The following is a 16,548-nucleotide window of genomic DNA, read 5'->3' on the forward strand; positions in this document are numbered from 1 at the left end:
TCGTTCTCTTTTCTCGTCAAGTTGACATCACAACGCTCAAAGTACACTACAGATTTTCATAAGGCTCGTTACGATGATATTGATCATTATTCACAAGAGGTGGAAAAGGTGATACAACAGGTTATACTCTATGACTAACTTATCGTTCCTATTCGTCATCGCCATATCATGGTTTCTCTCCCATCTCAACCTATGTCTACTGTCTGACTTCTTGGTACTAAGCATTTGAAGTCACCTGCTCCCTATCTCTGCCTTCGAATCTGGGTGATCGTCTTCGAGGTCTTCTAGGTTGATTCGCTGCGAGATTGAGGCCTAATCAGGTATGGGATATCAGGATAATCTGTAGACTGTGCATAGTCCGAGTTGAAACAGCTTACCCTTCATCTGCTCTCCCGCATGAACAGTTCCACTTTCACTCGCTTTGCCTCTGCCTTTATTTCGATTACTACAGCTTCTCCATCTTATCAGCAAGCGTATTCTGGAGATGAGATATACTAGCAGAGCTAAGCTTACGCATTAGCGGTCTCGTTCTCTTTCCCCCTTTTAGGACTCTTTCCTTTGGCTGCTTTCTTAGCTCTGGTAGCCTTGGGGACTTCCCTTTCTTGAGCTCTAGTAGGATAACTACTATCAACGATGATAGCATTTTCAGAGGTCGATCCAGCAACAGCAGACGAGGCCAAGGTCGTTTCAGTATTGGAGGAGACTTTGTTGACAAGGGTTGTGGCAGTGGAATAGGGTTCAGCCGATGTTTCGTTATGATATACGTTGAGGGTATGCTTCGTAGGATCAATCAAGCGTCAGCTATTCAGGTCATTTTTTTGGTACATGTACTCTATGACTAACTTACCTTTTTGCCCTCCGCTTTGGGCTGAGGACCTTTGTTAGGTTTGATAGCTTGGTCTACGGCAGTAACCTTGATTTTAGAAACCTTCTGCTGTTCATGTGATTCTTGACGGTCGATCTCGCCAAGCACATTCCTCGAAGATTCTCCCCTAGTCTTCATCCCGTATATTCGAGATTTTCGAGGCTGTTTAGGAGGAACGTTCTCCTTCTGGTGTTTGTCATTGGTAGTTCGAGTGGCTTGAGCTGGTACAGGTGTTTTGACATTCTGCATTTTTGAAACGTTGATACGTCAGCAACACTTCATCTGCATCTACTGTACGAACCGCCACATACCTCAGGTGTAAGATGGATTTCTTTGAGCGGACCTCTGGGGATTGGCTCGACTTTGTCACTTCTTGCAGCAGGTACTATACGGTCGAAAGTCAGCTGTGGAGTCGTTGAAGAATGTGCTAGCTTACAGCTTCGAGTTCTCAAAGGCGTGATCGTCTTAGGAATATCTTCCCAATCCATTTCAGCTCTTTTCGACCAAGCGGACAAGAAACTCGCCCAAGTCTTCTCCCAGCATGGCTGTATGCCTTGCAATCGCTGGATGATCTTGAGAGGACTTTCACACAAGTAGAAGTGATTGTTCAGATAAGCGAGGAAGCACAGGTCATTCACTACCGACGGGTCGACCTTGTACATATACGAAAGATCGCCTGAAGGGAGTGAGAATGGTGGGGGTTCTGCTTGAAAGGATTGTAGAGAGGGATGTTGAAGGACTTGAGAAATCTACAATTCAAAATGAGATTCGCAGACCATCTGGAGCATGAAGGGGATCCTCACTGTCCATCGTTTCTCTGGTTCGATTTCCAGCATACCCATGATGACTTCTGCGATACCACCAGGGAGTGAATCATGATGTCCGAATCTGAATCTCGCTCTACCTTCGATGATACGTTGTTTGATGTCACTACTATGTTCCTGAGGTCGATGTCTGGTGAATGGATGAGGGATACCGAGCAGCTTCATAGCGAGTATACCAAGAGACCAAACGTCGTTTGGTTTCGGGTCATACAAATGGTCCTATTTTTCGTCCATAGAGGTCAACGAGCCTTGCACCTTTACTGTAGGGAAGTACGTAACTTACAGCTGCTTTCTGAGGACTTGAGTAATCTAAAGTACCTCCTGCACTTCGGACTTTACCACCATCAGGTCTGAAATGTGAGAATCCAAAGTCGACTACCACCGGCAAACCATATTCGTCAACGAGGACATTAGATCGTTTCAAATCCTCGTGACTGATGTTGAGCTGGTGTAGGATATCGATAGTTTGTAGAAGTTTTCTGAAGAAGGGAACGAAATGTTGTTGATTCCATGGTGTAGAGTAAGCGGAAGCGGAAGCAGGATAGAGAGTGAGAAAGACGTAGCTAAGTTGTCAGATCTCACGTCAGCTCCGGTGGCATCTACGGTTCTGGTGTAGCGCCAACTTACGTCCATCCACCTTCTTCCATCACACCCTCCAAGCCTACTATACCAGGTACACCAGCCCCTGAGAGTGCTTTGAGGAGAACAACTTCCTTATGCGCTTCGACAGCATCTATGGTTTCGTCCCAGCTCACTTCTCTACCGGGGGTATGGTGAAGCGCCGGAAGAATCTTGCATGCAGCTTTATGACCATTTGGATGAGTGGCGAGTCGGACGTGAGCTGAGGATGGAAGGCAAAATCAGCTTGTTTCGAGAAGGTCGGAAAGGCATGGGATTCACCATAAGCGCCTCTGCCTAAGGTCTTACCCAGCTTCCAACCTCCAATGTGGGTGAGTGTACTTCGCGGGGTATCGTTTTTGGGCATGACGGGTGTGGGAGACTACCTGGTGTTAGTCGACTATATGAAGGTATGAGGGGTATTATAGGGGAAGAAGCGGGAGGTATCAACAGTCAAGATGAGATGGTCGCTGTGTGAGGAAAGGGAGGAGTGGTCTATGAAAAGTGAACGGTATGAACGTGTCCGGCTGTGAAATATGAGGATATGAATGTACAGCACGTAGTGTATATACAAGAGAATCGATCAAGAATCTCTCTGATTGTTCTCCATCAAGAAGAGGGGGAGGTGTGGGTATATAACACGATTGCCAAGAGGAAGATGGATGAAGAAAGGTCGAAAGAGAACAAAGTGAGGAATTGCGAGAGTTTACAGCATACGGTACTGATCATATCGACCCAAAGGCAGTCACGTTGATTTGATCTGATGAATCGGATGGATTACCTCATCTCGGACGGTCTGTGCGTACAATCCACAATCCACACATACAAGTGGCACACCGTCGTTCTTCGTATTTTCGACTGCATGTGGATGTACAGTACCATGCATTTCAACTCGTAAATATTGTTAGTACAACAAGGCCTCAAGTATACCTATCTAAGCTACATATCTATGACCGATGAAATATCACCTCGTCGAAGCAGTAACATTCCGAGCATTAGTCTCCTTCAACCTCTGTTCTTCATTTCTTTCTCGCCTCTTCTGCCTCCACCCAGGACCATACCTGAGGATAACAAACGGCATGGGCGTAGCAAGTAGACATATCCCGCCTAGTAGGACGAAGCACCATCCCGACCCCATACGATTGACGATCAACTGGACGGTCGATGTAGTCACTGCTCCCAAAGCACATCGGATCAAGTTGAACTATCAAGCATATATCAGTGGCCTGATTCAATGTCAAAGATGAGTGACAAAATATAACTCACTGTAGCTGTGACGGCTCCACCTTGACCTGTAAATAAATCAATGCCGTATATAGTTGCTGTAAAGCAATGAGTCCATAAGCTTCAACCTTTCCAATCCGGTTTATCGAGCTTACTTGTAGTGAGGAAACCCGTTCCAATACCAATGAAGAAGTTCAGAATAATCGGTACAGCAATATGCGTATGGGTCTGAGTAGACCATGCTAAACCTATCGTAGCAGCAAGCAATATACTACACACGCAAAATGCCCAGCATCAGCATCAACATCACACAAAATGACTGGAAGTGACATCAACTCACCCAATATGATAAGGTAGAATCATAAACCTGACTTTTTCCAATTTGAAATCATCTGGACAATGACGATGATCACCACCAACACGTCTCTTCTCTTTCTGGTAGAAGATATCCATAATTCTTCCAGTCAAGAATCCCGATATACCCGCTCCGACACCACCGGGTCTAACAACTCAATCAGCATCGGCCTTGCTATCTGTCGCTGCGAATATAAGATGGACCAGACTTACAAATAGCATAGACCAATGACAACTTCGTTGACTTTGTACTGATCTTCCAAGAGCGTAGTAAAGATGGTTCTGATAGTTCCCACTCGTATAATCAGCACTCCGCGTCTTATCGATAGTCATACCTGATAGTAAAGAGATGATATCAACTCACAAGATGGCATACCAAAAGGCATAATACAAAGATGACCAAGTGAATATCAACGCTATCTCAGGTTCCAAGAACAACAAAAACGATGCTAATGGGTTGAACTGACCATAAGAATGATTATAAGCACAAAGATCGCTTACTATCGAAAAGAGGTGGAATGACTCACTTTAACACGTTTTGAAGTCATCTGTTCTGGATCTTCACCCTTCTCTTTTAATTCCCTCAATTCCCTCTTCCTTCGCATCAGTGCAGCGGGTGTACAGTTGATCAGAGGTGGAGGAAGGGAGCCATCGCCAACTAGAGTACGTAGTGTTTCAGGGAAGAAGCTGATAATGAGCCAGTATCAATCTCCCTGCAATGTCATGTTCGTTTTTTCATAATAGTCAAATTAACTCACAAGATCATAGGTATCAATACGCAAGCGCAAAATATACACAAGAACCAAAAGATCGATCTCCATCCCAGCGTAAACGCAAAAATCCCACCTAACAGTGGACCAACTATAGAATATCATGAATCATGGACCGATCAGCAAGCATTTCAATCATACGGCATGAAGAACATAGACAGTTCATCACTTACGAGCAGGACCAACAGTCGTACCAAGATTGAACAAACCCAAATACCTTCCTCTTTCATGTGGCATAGCTATATCCGCTACTACCCCTGTACCAATCGCTATTAACGCGGAGCCTCCACTAGCTTGTAATACCCTCATCAACATCAATAACCAATATGCTGACGTTGGACATAAGGCCGTTCCGATACATGATAAGAGGTATATCGATAATAAAAGTATGAAAACGGGTCTATAATCGAAATTATCAGAGTAAGCTTATTGATGGAATTCCACTTGATGGATGATAAATCTACTTACCTCCTTCCGAACGAATCTCCCGCTGAACCCCATAAAGAAGGTGTAAGAGCTTGAAATACTCTACATACCCATACCCATACGCTTATAAGCTTCTTTCCATAAGACCATTCAGTTACTAGACGTGGATCACTCACAAGTATATCGTAACCGTCAAATTAATCTTCTCAGTAGTCGTATTAAACGCTTTCGCCAATGTTGGTATAGCAGGTACGTAGATATTCGTTGAGATCGGTCTGCAACATATACCATGCCATATTACGCATCAGCAAATAAGGTACATCCGTTTCTTCGTTCTTTCTGGGACAACAATCATAGGAATAATGGGAAGTTCAGTTTGTGAGATTGACACAAACACTCACGAGAATATAGCTCCCAAAGCACTGAAAATCACTATAAACCATTTCTGTCCATCTGTAAACACAGAATACGGTTTATTCGACGCGGTAGTGAAATTCGTTTGGACATGATTCAAATCTTGAAACTGTGGAGTCTGCGTATCGGAAGGTAGGATGATGGGATGCTGATCATTTTCGCTTTCGATAGGACCATTCGGACTGGATGATCTCTGTGTTGTTGGTAGGTCATTGGGCGTAGTTAGAGAGCGTTCCAGGCCAACTTCGTCCGCCCTCGTTTCGGCCATGGTCCAAAGGAGGCTTCTTGGAACTGGAAAGATAGGATGTTCTATCTCGGGGTTGTAAGTGACTTCGTAATGTTGATTCCGGTTGTTTACCTTTTGGCTCACATATATGATAGTCTAAGAGGTTGACAGGATGTTTTACAGCAGATACGAGTTTCCGAGGAGATCATCAATCACATCATACTCCGCATGGCTATTTATATTTCCTCCCTACTCCGGATCTCACGGTGTCGGTTATCTCCTAGTTAAGCTCATCGGTCGAACCCGAATTCGATCATTACTACCAGTACAGTACATACGGCCGAAATGGGAAAAGGAAAAAAATAAAATCGATTCCAGCAAACGATACATACAGTTAAAGACATCATCATACCGTACCAGTCAGCAAGTACGTACGGAAAATCACCTCGTTTATCAAGACCTGACACCAATCACCGATGGTATCAATAAGTACAGGAGTAGGATGAATAAGCAACATTCATACCACTTGTGATGACATAGCCATGTCTCCGGAGGTAGCTTAACATCGTCCTGAACAGGAGGTCTATGGATGGCAGAACAGGATCCAAGCGGACATCTCAATTGGTCGCTTCTGTCACCCAGAGTTGCATTCGTTTCGCTACTTTCATTCATATGCATTTTACTTGCCAACAACTATGTATTTTTTTTACCAATGGTGTAAACCTCCATCTACGATCAGTTGGGTTCCAGTGATATCTATTCCATCGAAGAACCAAAACAGAGTAATTAGCAACTTTAGGCATATAGATGATACTGGAAAGCGTTAACTCACATGAAGCATAATCTGATAAGAGGAACACAGCAGTACCGGCCTGTTCGTAAGGCTCACTGATCCTGTTCAGCATGACATCCGAAGCTACCTTTTCCCTAAGTTCCTTGTCATCTCTCAAATTGGAGTTCATATCGGTAAGTACGTATCCAGGCGAAAGGACGTTGACCTAAGGTGCATAGTGGAAAATCAGTAAAGGATTTTATCAGACAATGAAGGGAAATGATACAACGTACAAGAGTTCCTTGTGGTGCCCATTCCATAGCCAAGGTCTGAGCAAGGGAGTTGACGGCTGCCTGTTGAAGCGAAAAAACGTTCAGGTACTGTCACAGATCGATGGATGGAAGAGAGGCAGATGAAAAAGCAGACATTTCTCACCTTAGTGGGATTATAGAGAGCTTGCTGTTCGCCCTTATTCGCTATCGTCCCAGATACAGCTACGGACGTATCAAAACACCCGAGTCAATTTTTCTTGCTGTCTCGAAAGGAAGAAAGTGTGGTTGCCTGTATTATGAGATGATTGAGTCCCATCAACTCACAAGAGACGAAAACGATTCTTCCATTCTTATAATCATGCTGTTTCCATAATTTTTGAGCGGCTTGAGCGCAAGTGAACACACCCCATACGTTAGGTCCAAAATGATTATCGAAATCTTCTTTCGTATATTCCAAAGCGTCTTTCTTGTAGTTTATACCTAAATACAATCCCTATCAGCTTCACGACAACAAAGACAAAGAAATTACCAGGATAAGGATGCACTAGCAGTAGTAGATGATTGGTGGATTAATTTGTCAACTTACCTGCATTACAAACTACACCTCCGATAGGTCCAACATCAAAGTATATCTTCTTGAATAGCTCGGTTATAGCTTGTTGATCAGCCACATCCGCTTGGTATGCCTATACAAGATATCAGCCTATCTTTTTGGTATTCTCTTACGTAGGAAGGATGAAGAACGAAGATTGACGTACCTCGCAATGTACATCGTACTTCTCGGAGATCTTCTTGGCTACTTCGGGGGCATCTTTACTCGATCGGTAGATGATGGCGACATGTGCACCGGCTAGAAGACGATCATTTAATCGACCAACACTCCATTCTGGTGCCGGAATTGGCAAGTGACAAGCGTGAAGGTTGTACTCACCTTGAGCAACTTGTTCACTGATTGCTAAACCGATCCCCTAACACCCATTTACTCGTCGATCAGTACAAAGCGCTTTTAGATCACTTTTGATGCGATAATTGCACTCACTCGGTTGCCTCCAGTGACTACGATCGTCTTTCCTTTCAAATCCACTTGCCAGACCATTTTACTTTACTTGGACTTTCACTTATATAAAGGATAGGATATAGGTATACTTTATTGATGTATCTTGAAGGTATAATATGTTATTCAACGATCGATATGGATAGAACAAATCCCTTTGTCTGAATGGTCGATGCAACTGCCATTCACTATTTATACGGAATCCAGATCCTACGTCATGAAATGGGTTTAACAGATTAACCTATGCAGTATCCTGATCTATCTCGATCACCTCCACATTTCTGGGTAGGATTATCTAAACATTCCCAGATTTATACATCAGATAAACAGCCCAGAAGATCAGAGCGCCGTGTTTCTAGATTCTACGGTATGGGACTCGGCGCTTAATGCTTCCTTTGTAGCCTTAGCTTCTCGATTGATCTCAGAAATACCGAGGGAGTGACCGGCACAAAGCTACACTAACGCAATTGGGGAGGATTGAGAACGTGTAAGGATGGTTAATTACATCTCATCATCTACACAGATACTATAGCTATACTATCTATTTTACTACAAGGCATGAGCGTCAAGGGCCTCAGCCCAACGACAAGTGGACAGTCAAATCTTGGCGTTTTGTTGACAAGCACCGCTTTTAAAATTATTCCACCTAGTTCTGGTCCTTCTGCCCTTCCCTGTTATTCTCCTTGGCATCACCCGCTCCACCCCCGTTTCTCCTCGCACTTGCCCCTGCCTCTCCTTCCGTCCGCTGAGCTGCAGTAGGACTCTGTGAAGATCTCCGATCCTCTTGAGAAGGACCGTGATGTGGTCCGGATCCTGTCCGAGAACCACTTCCGCTTCCATTGGAACTCGAAGGTGGGGTCGAAGCCTGTACGAGTTGCTGAGCTCTCTGCGACTGAGATTGTTGAGGTTGTTGTTGTGGCTGAGATTGTTGTTGCGGTTGTTGCTGTTGGGAATTACTAGATTGACCATGATTGACATTCGCATTAACACCTAAAGAATCTTCCATCCTCTTTGGGAAATGATCGGGGTATAAGGGATCGCCAGCTCGAATCATGCCAAATGCACCTTCATATCCCCTCAGGTTTTCCGCTGTGAATGTATCTCTCCATCTTCCAACCATGTATCCACCCGTGTGAAGGTATCCTTTCCATATCCATCTGCCCATGACGTGACGCTGAGGGTTCAAGAAGGATATTAGCAATCAGCAAGTAGTCTACTTGTGGATTTTACGAAGGTACTCACCGAATAAGTCATTTCCATGATAACCAAACCGTCCCACGACCTTACTCTTCCCCTCATCTTGGCCCAACCCCAACTCGTCCTCGCCTGAAGTATCATAAACCCAAGTCAGTATGCGAGTCTAGCCAGATGTATACAGTAAACTCTATCGATCCCGGACAAACTTCGCACTCACCCTTCCACTGATCAGAATCTCTTTCGTCCAACCCTCTTCCAACACCTCCGTTTCATTCGACAGCTCATACCCATACCCATCTTTAATCAAGGTCTGTTCCGATCCATCCTCATCAAACTCATCTTTGAATCCAGCAGCTAAAAGCGGTCCTTTGCCTCCTAATTGGGTCTTAGGCAATTTGATGATAGTCTCAAACAGCTCCATTTCAGCAGCTTGTTCCGCAAATGTTCCGGTATACACCCCACGCATATTCCCAGCTAAGATCTGTCGATATAAATCAAAATCGTAGAAGAGGAATTTACCTCGCCAGAAACCTTTAATTTGATTTGCGAATGTTAAGGCTGGCAAGCCAGGGGAAGTATGTGGATCTTGACACATTGTATTTCTCTGCCATTCCCTATCATGTTCGACCGATGGGATAAGTTTAGACATGCTAAACAAACTTGGTAAACCAGCTTCAAAGGGCGATGCAGAGAATGTCGAACTTCCAGCTTTCAATCCTACCCTCTCAGGTTGTCTTTCCAACAATCTCATGAATACCAGGTAAATTCCTAAAACGAAATGCGGAGGAGCTCTCTTCCAGGTATAGCCGAATCGCTTATAGGTCATAGCTTTGATGCGTATCGAGGCGTCGGTCTCATGCTCTTCACAACCTGGTGGACAGAAAGGGAGTTTACGATAATGCCATGGGGCGTAGTGGATGTCGTACTGGTAAATCACACAGTTAGTCAGCGAACACAGTTGGTAGGTGTATGGTCTATGGGAGTATAGCATCACTAACTCACCTTGGCACACGCAAACACATACGGTCGGAGCATGAATATCTTCTCATCGACCTCTGCGGGTGTATCTTCTCCGATGTCGTCTACAATTCACGATGGACCAGAATCAGCATCGACCATACGTCATAAAGAGGATTCGGAGTTCACATTGCGTGAGAGCTTGGTTACTCACCTATCCCAGCTAAAAGACAACACCATACAGCCAAAGCTTTATCACCCGTATCTCTCGGGTATCCAGGTACCAATGACTCTTTCAACAAATTCTCTTTGTAAAAGGCAAGGATGAACCCTCGGAGGTCGCACTGGGTATCGAGGAACCTAGTGTTTTTACCATCTAACAAAAAGTGACACGTCAGCGCATCGTCCACTCGCAAGGCCGAACAGCCGAGAACCGTCTTTACGCAGACTTCCTCTCCAAAAACAGTTCAGATGGACGCCGGATAAGACGAGACTCACCATTCTCAGTCAACAAGAACCATACGTTCCACAAATCCGCTACATAAGCTTCTTTATCGCATATACCGGGAATCTCAATTCTTGATTGTTTCGATACCTGTCTCATCCTATATGACTGTTCCCATCTTGTCCTATAATCGATCGCCCAGCTTCTAGGATCTGAAAAGAGATCGAATATCTTCCTGTTCTTCCCATCTGGTTTGGATATGGCTGAATTTCCTGTAGAATCTGCATTCGCATTTGTTGTTGATGTTGAACTACTATCGCTGGTTGAGTTGGAAGCGGGGGAAGGTTTGGTGAGGTTTTTCTTCATCCATTGATATCTCCTATCTAAAGCTTGAACATCGAACGTAGCTCTAAACAATCTAGTATAAAGTTGTGGGTTGTTATCGAAACATATCTGTTCGTATATAGTTTTGGAAACGAATAATAATGGTAATAATTTTGATGGATGTTTATCATATCTCTTCACCTCGTCCTGTTTCCCAGAGCCATGTTCATCGTCGATGACCAAGTAAAAACCAACTAAAGCTAACAATTCTCTAGGTAAACTTTCTAAAGTCTTTTTGCTAGTATTACCGTTAGTCATTATATTTGATGATGATGATGATGTGAAGGCGAAAGTAGGTTGTGGTGATGAAGGTCTTGGCGACATGTATGAGGGTGAATCGTCTCTTGCCTTTCCTCGCTTAGCCGAAGGACTATCGGGAGCGGGTGTCGACGTAGTCGAAGATGAATGAGGCGAACAAATGAAATCCAATGAAGTCTTAGGTTTGTGTTGTGATTGAGAATGAGAATGAGGGGGAGTTGAAGATGAGGATGATGAAGTGGTTGTTTTAATCATCTTGCTCTGGTTGATGGGTCCTAGCTCTGAGATCGGAAGTGAGAGTGAGAGTGTATACTGGGTACTCGTAGTATGTTGTTGATGATTGTTGATGTGCTATTGTGATTCCAATTCCCTTTTGCTCTGCCTTTTCCTTTTCTCGCTCGGATGCTTTTTGCTTTTTATATTGTTGCGACAAACCGATGACCGAATAAGGAACAAAAATAGGATATACGAGTGTAGTATATAGCTTAGATCTTCTTTAGACTCAACTTTGAGCTTGAGCACCTCCTATCAAAGGATAAGGACTAAGATATCGATGGCGGCGGCACGGATTATACGGAGAAGGGGATACAGATGGAGACGAATGATGAATGGATGTCGATAGTATGGGAGTTGACACACAGAGTCTTGATCTGACTTGGCATGAAAAGAAAACTGCAGATTAACGAAGTGGTAAAATGACCGAATAGCGGATTACCCGAATAGTTAGCCAATTCAATTCAATCCCAAATGCGTTAATTCTCGGATGCAAAAAAAGAAGAAACACGATCTGGCTCAGATTACCGAGAGATCGATCATCTTGAGCCAATGCACAACGAGTGTATCTCAAAATACCTCGACTACGTCTTCATCTCCATTAGCGAGAGAGAGCTCTGACTCTGTCACGGAGTGTGAGGCTACAGTATGTTGTCGCAGTGCAGTCTGTGGGACTTGACGCTCTTGGCATCGGTCTCTTGATTCGCCATCTCCATATCCGGAAGCAAATCTTCTTCACTTCTCATAGTTGTCGCTCATCATGAAATGGCGATCTCTTCGGTCATCGAAAACCCAAATGAATGGCACATTGCGCCAAAAGTACTTATCGCTGAACCCAAAGCTCCAACAAAACACAAGGTATCATGATTGCAGGAGACCAGAGGAGGTTGTGCTTTTGCAGCGCAGCGACTACGGCTTACGGACGAGAAAAGGATTCATCTCCGGACGAAACGGCAATAACGGCGGACAAGTTTTTATCGATGGGTGATCCAAGGATCTGAGTGATCTTCTTCCCATCGTGGTCAGCTGATACCTTACACCACTCTAACATCTCCATGTCCTGTGCGAGTATCTGTGGATCCAGCGTACATGCACAATGACACAATCCCATAGGTCTGTGCACGATATCTTTCATTCCCCATGGATATTATGGAATAAAAACCGCCGATCATACCGCCGACACTGTTCATCGAGCACAGCCACAGCAATCCCTATCCTTTGTAACCATTATTGAATATGAGACGCACGGATCAACGGTTCGCTACCGACAAACACTAAGTAGTGCTTGGACCATCTCATGTGTACAGGTTAGTTCCCACCTAAACGACGGAGGTGTTTGAGGGGGTCTCTCCACGTGAGAAGCACGAGGCATTTCGATCGACCTCGATTTGTGATGTCACCGATCGACTGTTGCGACGCGATCTGGTAATGTTGATTCAGTATTCAATGTTTGTTGGTTGAGTGGTTGAGTTGTTTGAAATCAGCGCAATGATCGTTGACAACTAGCTTGATACGTGGACATTGATCTCTTGCAATCATGGCACCCAAGCGTCAGGTCAGACCATCTACTCCTCCGCCAAGGAAGAAAGCCAAGAAAGGTGGTCAACAACAGACGTCAATAGCGAACTTCTTCACTTCACCTTCAAAGCCGAAACAAGTCGCAACGAACGGGCATCAGCGTAATAATACGATCATCAGTATAGATGATTCCGACGACGACTTGCCTACTACAGTGAAGATCCAGGAGGACGATGAGAAGCTGGCCAGGAAGTTGGCGGCTGAATGGGACGAGGAAGATGGAAAGAAGGTTGATAAAGGAAAAGCAAAGGCTAGTCCTACCATAGAATATGACGAAGAAGAGGATGAGGTAGTACCTGTGGATGCACCTTATTCTGAAGCTACAGGTGTCAATGGGTCTTGTTCAAGTACACACCGGCTTCCTCCCATCAGGAATGGCAAGTCTGAGGTCAAGACGGAGGAGAGCACAGAATCGAAACCTATTGCATCTATATTCGCACCTCGTCAATCCAAACCACTTCTCCGGACACCTTCACCACCAGACTCGGAACATGATATCAAGCCAATATTGGACTCACCAAGTAAATCAGCAACCATCACTTCCATCTCCGCTGAACCTGTCGATCCAATCGATTTCGATACCGACGCGTTCCTGTTCAAACCTTCAGAAGTTGATATTTCCAAATGGCCAAAGGATAGATTACCTTACAGTATACTTGTGGGAGTTTACGTACAAGTATCAAGTACTCGATCAAGATTACTTATAGTGAGAGTATTGACCAAGTGAGTCATAGCAGCCCAGTGCTATCACAAATTGTCCATGCTGATGATCCTATAGTTTCCTTCATCTGTTACTTAAAGTATCGCCTATCGACCTTCCGCCATCTTTATACCTCCTCTCCAACCACCTCTTACCAAACTACATACCTTGCGAGTTAGGTGTCGGATCGCAGATACTAAACAAGGCAGTGATGTCGGTATCGGGCCTACAACCTCGTGATCTCAAGAAATTATGGGATAAATGGGGTGATCCAGGAGATGTAGCGTTCGAAGCTAAGAATAACCTCCGTACACTCGTTAAACCTTCACCATTACTTGTTGGGGATGTATATACTAGATTATTGGGACTGTCCAGAGTGAAGGGTAGTCAGAGTGGGAGGATCAAAGGAGATGTAGTCAGGAAATTGATGGTTCAGGCTAGAGGAGAAGAAGTCAGGTTTTTGGTCAGGAGTATGGTAGGAAATCTGAGAGTAAGTGAATCCTACCATGATTAATTTATAACGTACAGCGGCTAATGATCACGCATGAATCAGATCGGAGCAGTGCGATTGGTAAGTGGAATTCTTGTCTTCTACCATGAACGTCCAGCGCTAATCTGTCGTGATCTCACATAGACCCTCCTTACAGCACTGGCAAGAGCCACCGCCCTCCTCCATATGCCAGCAGAACTCATCGATTCGGTCAGACCATTACCTCCGCCTCCTCAAAAGCTCGAAAAGGGCCAGAAGCGAGTTGCACGACCCAAGGTCGAACCCGATCCAGCAAGGGAGGAAGTAGAAGAAAGATGCGTTGAAGCTACCAAGATTGTCAGAAAGGTCTACGTTCGTCATCCAAATTATGGTGATTTGGTGGTCGGACTGGACCATGGTGGTTTGATAGGTCTGGAAGACAGGGTAGGGGTAAATGTTGGTGAGTATATCAATTCGTCATATCATATTGAAATACAAATATTGGATCAAATATGCTGATTTTGTTGGCCTTTTAGGTATTCCCCTATCACCCATGTTGGGCTCGATCACCCGATCACTCAACGAAGTGTTCACTCGTCTGGGTACATTGCCATTCACTGCTGAAGCCAAGTTGGATGGTCAGAGAGTACAGATACATGCTAGAGTTGATGGGCCGCAGGGTGAAGATGATGGTGGCGGGAGATGGGTACAGGGGGATGATGGGAAGGTATGGGTAAGGCTATTTAGCAGGTGAGTGACGGAACATGATCGCCAACAGACGATATATGCTGGATATGATGATTTGACGCGATAAGCTGATCTGTCAATGATTTGACCGTAGACATCTCGAAGATATGACCGAGAAATATCCAGATGTCTGTCAATTGATTTTAACACTTTTAACACGTCCACTGCCTTCTCAACCCAATGCTTTCCCCTCAGAAGCCTCAAAACCATCTTCAAGTATTAAGGACCTGCTCAAGACACCGCAGATAAATTCGTTCATCATGGACGCTGAAATCGTAGCTGTCGATAAGGATACTGGAGCATATAGGACTTTCCAAGATCTATCAAATAGGGCTAAGAAGGATGTCAGAGTCGAGGATATCAAGGTTGTAGTAGGGGTTTTCGCTTTTGATCTGATGTTATTGAACGATCAGGTGAGTATCATGACCCTTCTCGAACCTCGTAACTTGTCTGATTACTTGATCTGGTGTGATGTAGCCTTTACTCGGTTCTCCATTTTCTCATCGACGTCATCTCCTCCGTACCTTGTTTGAACCATTTTCCAATCCCTCCGACCCTACTCTGGCGAGATTCGCCCATGTAGCCTCGCTCGATTCCACATCGTTGCAAGACGTTCCAGCAGAAATGCAAGCGTTCTTCGAATCAGTGGTAGAACAAAAATGTGAAGGCTTAATGGTGAAACTACTAGAGTCAGGTGAAGGGTTAACAGGTGAAGATGATGAAGATGATACCTCCAATGTGGGTGATACACCATCTAAGAAAGGGAAAGGGAAAGGAGGGAAGAGAAAACCTTTACCTGCAACCTATGAACCTGATCAACGAAGTCAGGGATGGTTGAAAGTTAAGAAAGGTGAGTTGTATATCTGCTACAACTCTATGAGGAGACCGAAGCTGACGTTTTACTTTGTTTGGCTACCAGACTACCTGGAAGGTTTGGGCGATTCGCTCGACCTAGTCCCTATCGGAGCGTGGTGGGGACAAGGCCGGAAAGCAGGATGGTGGAGTCCCATCTTACTGGCTTGTCATAATCCGGAATCTGGAGCTTTGGAAGCTGTATGCAAGTGTATATCAGGTGAGTGAATTGAACTAAATCAAATGAATATAAATCAGCCAGTGATCGTGAAAGCATGTCAGCTGATCCATGTTGATTTTTATTGATTGTGGAAACAGGATTTTCGGATCAGTTTTACAAAGATCTGCTTAAACGTTTCCCTCCTGAAGGATTACCTGAAAAATGCAATAAGACTACGCCATTAGGTTTCTACGATACAGGTGGATTAAGACCGGATTTCTGGTTCTTGCCTTGTGAAGTATGGGAAATACGTGGTGCCGAGTGAGTTTCTATTATGACACTGCATGTATCGGGATGGCTGAGCGAATTGTTGATATCATATCTCTAGTATAACCCTATCACCTGTTTATCCAGCTGCGTCTTCCCAACTAGGTTCCGAGCGTGGTCTGTCAATAAGGTTCCCTAGGTTTATGAAGATCCGAGAGGACAAAACGTGGGAACAAGCTACGACGAGCGAACAATTTGCGGACATGTATAGGAAACAAATCAAAGATGCTCCAACAAAGGACCAATCTAGCTCTAACCACAATGGGAATGGCAAGATAAATGAGGTGATAAGGAGGGATTCGGATGATGAGGACATAAGGGATTTGGAAGATCAAGATGAAGGAGATGAAGCTGAAGAGGAGGATTGATCGAACTTGATTTT

The 16,548-nt window shown here is 44.5% G+C and overlaps 5 protein-coding genes across 5 annotated transcripts; 1 reads left to right on the forward strand and 4 right to left on the reverse strand.

Moving 5' to 3' along the window:
• Positions 1-217: 217 nt before the first annotated feature.
• On the reverse strand, positions 218-2,674 carry V865_003917 (uncharacterized protein; the record flags this gene model as incomplete). The annotated part of the gene is made up of 10 exons (XM_066227704.1): positions 218-312; positions 378-445; positions 514-776; positions 848-1,108; positions 1,177-1,250; positions 1,302-1,614; positions 1,669-1,908; positions 1,973-2,252; positions 2,317-2,530; positions 2,590-2,674. 10 exons carry the CDS (start codon positions 2,672-2,674, stop codon positions 218-220), a joined length of 1,893 nt encoding a protein of 630 aa, XP_066083801.1.
• Positions 2,675-3,271: 597 nt separating this feature from the next.
• On the reverse strand, positions 3,272-5,763 carry V865_003918 (uncharacterized protein; the record flags this gene model as incomplete). Its single annotated transcript, XM_066227705.1, has 12 exons — positions 3,272-3,511; positions 3,574-3,629; positions 3,687-3,802; positions 3,872-4,033; positions 4,099-4,167; positions 4,250-4,347; positions 4,413-4,572; positions 4,644-4,746; positions 4,829-5,055; positions 5,124-5,183; positions 5,258-5,356; positions 5,483-5,763. The coding sequence occupies 12 exons, from the start codon at positions 5,761-5,763 to the stop codon at positions 3,272-3,274; spliced, it is 1,671 nt and encodes a 556-aa protein (XP_066083802.1).
• Positions 5,764-6,427: 664 nt separating this feature from the next.
• Positions 6,428-7,861, reverse strand: V865_003919 (uncharacterized protein; the record flags this gene model as incomplete). The annotated part of the gene is made up of 9 exons (XM_066227706.1): positions 6,428-6,477; positions 6,554-6,719; positions 6,787-6,846; positions 6,929-6,987; positions 7,090-7,245; positions 7,352-7,451; positions 7,524-7,615; positions 7,697-7,733; positions 7,805-7,861. 9 exons carry the CDS (start codon positions 7,859-7,861, stop codon positions 6,428-6,430), a joined length of 777 nt encoding a protein of 258 aa, XP_066083803.1.
• A 604-nt stretch (positions 7,862-8,465) lies between these two features.
• V865_003920 (uncharacterized protein) lies at positions 8,466-11,315 on the reverse strand (the record flags this gene model as incomplete). The annotated part of the gene is made up of 6 exons (XM_066227707.1): positions 8,466-8,993; positions 9,062-9,145; positions 9,234-9,941; positions 10,019-10,098; positions 10,188-10,349; positions 10,472-11,315. 6 exons carry the CDS (start codon positions 11,313-11,315, stop codon positions 8,466-8,468), a joined length of 2,406 nt encoding a protein of 801 aa, XP_066083804.1.
• Positions 11,316-12,870: 1,555 nt separating this feature from the next.
• On the forward strand, positions 12,871-16,534 carry V865_003921 (uncharacterized protein; the record flags this gene model as incomplete). The annotated part of the gene is made up of 10 exons (XM_066227708.1): positions 12,871-13,634; positions 13,690-14,101; positions 14,165-14,182; positions 14,246-14,540; positions 14,617-14,830; positions 14,922-15,240; positions 15,305-15,677; positions 15,747-15,899; positions 15,998-16,160; positions 16,228-16,534. 10 exons carry the CDS (start codon positions 12,871-12,873, stop codon positions 16,532-16,534), a joined length of 3,018 nt encoding a protein of 1,005 aa, XP_066083805.1.
• Between the last annotated feature and the right edge of the window lie 14 nt (positions 16,535-16,548).

This window comes from Kwoniella europaea, chromosome 1 (assembly GCF_036810445.1).
Source record: "Kwoniella europaea PYCC6329 chromosome 1, complete sequence".
Lineage (NCBI taxonomy): Eukaryota > Fungi > Basidiomycota > Tremellomycetes > Tremellales > Cryptococcaceae > Kwoniella > Kwoniella europaea.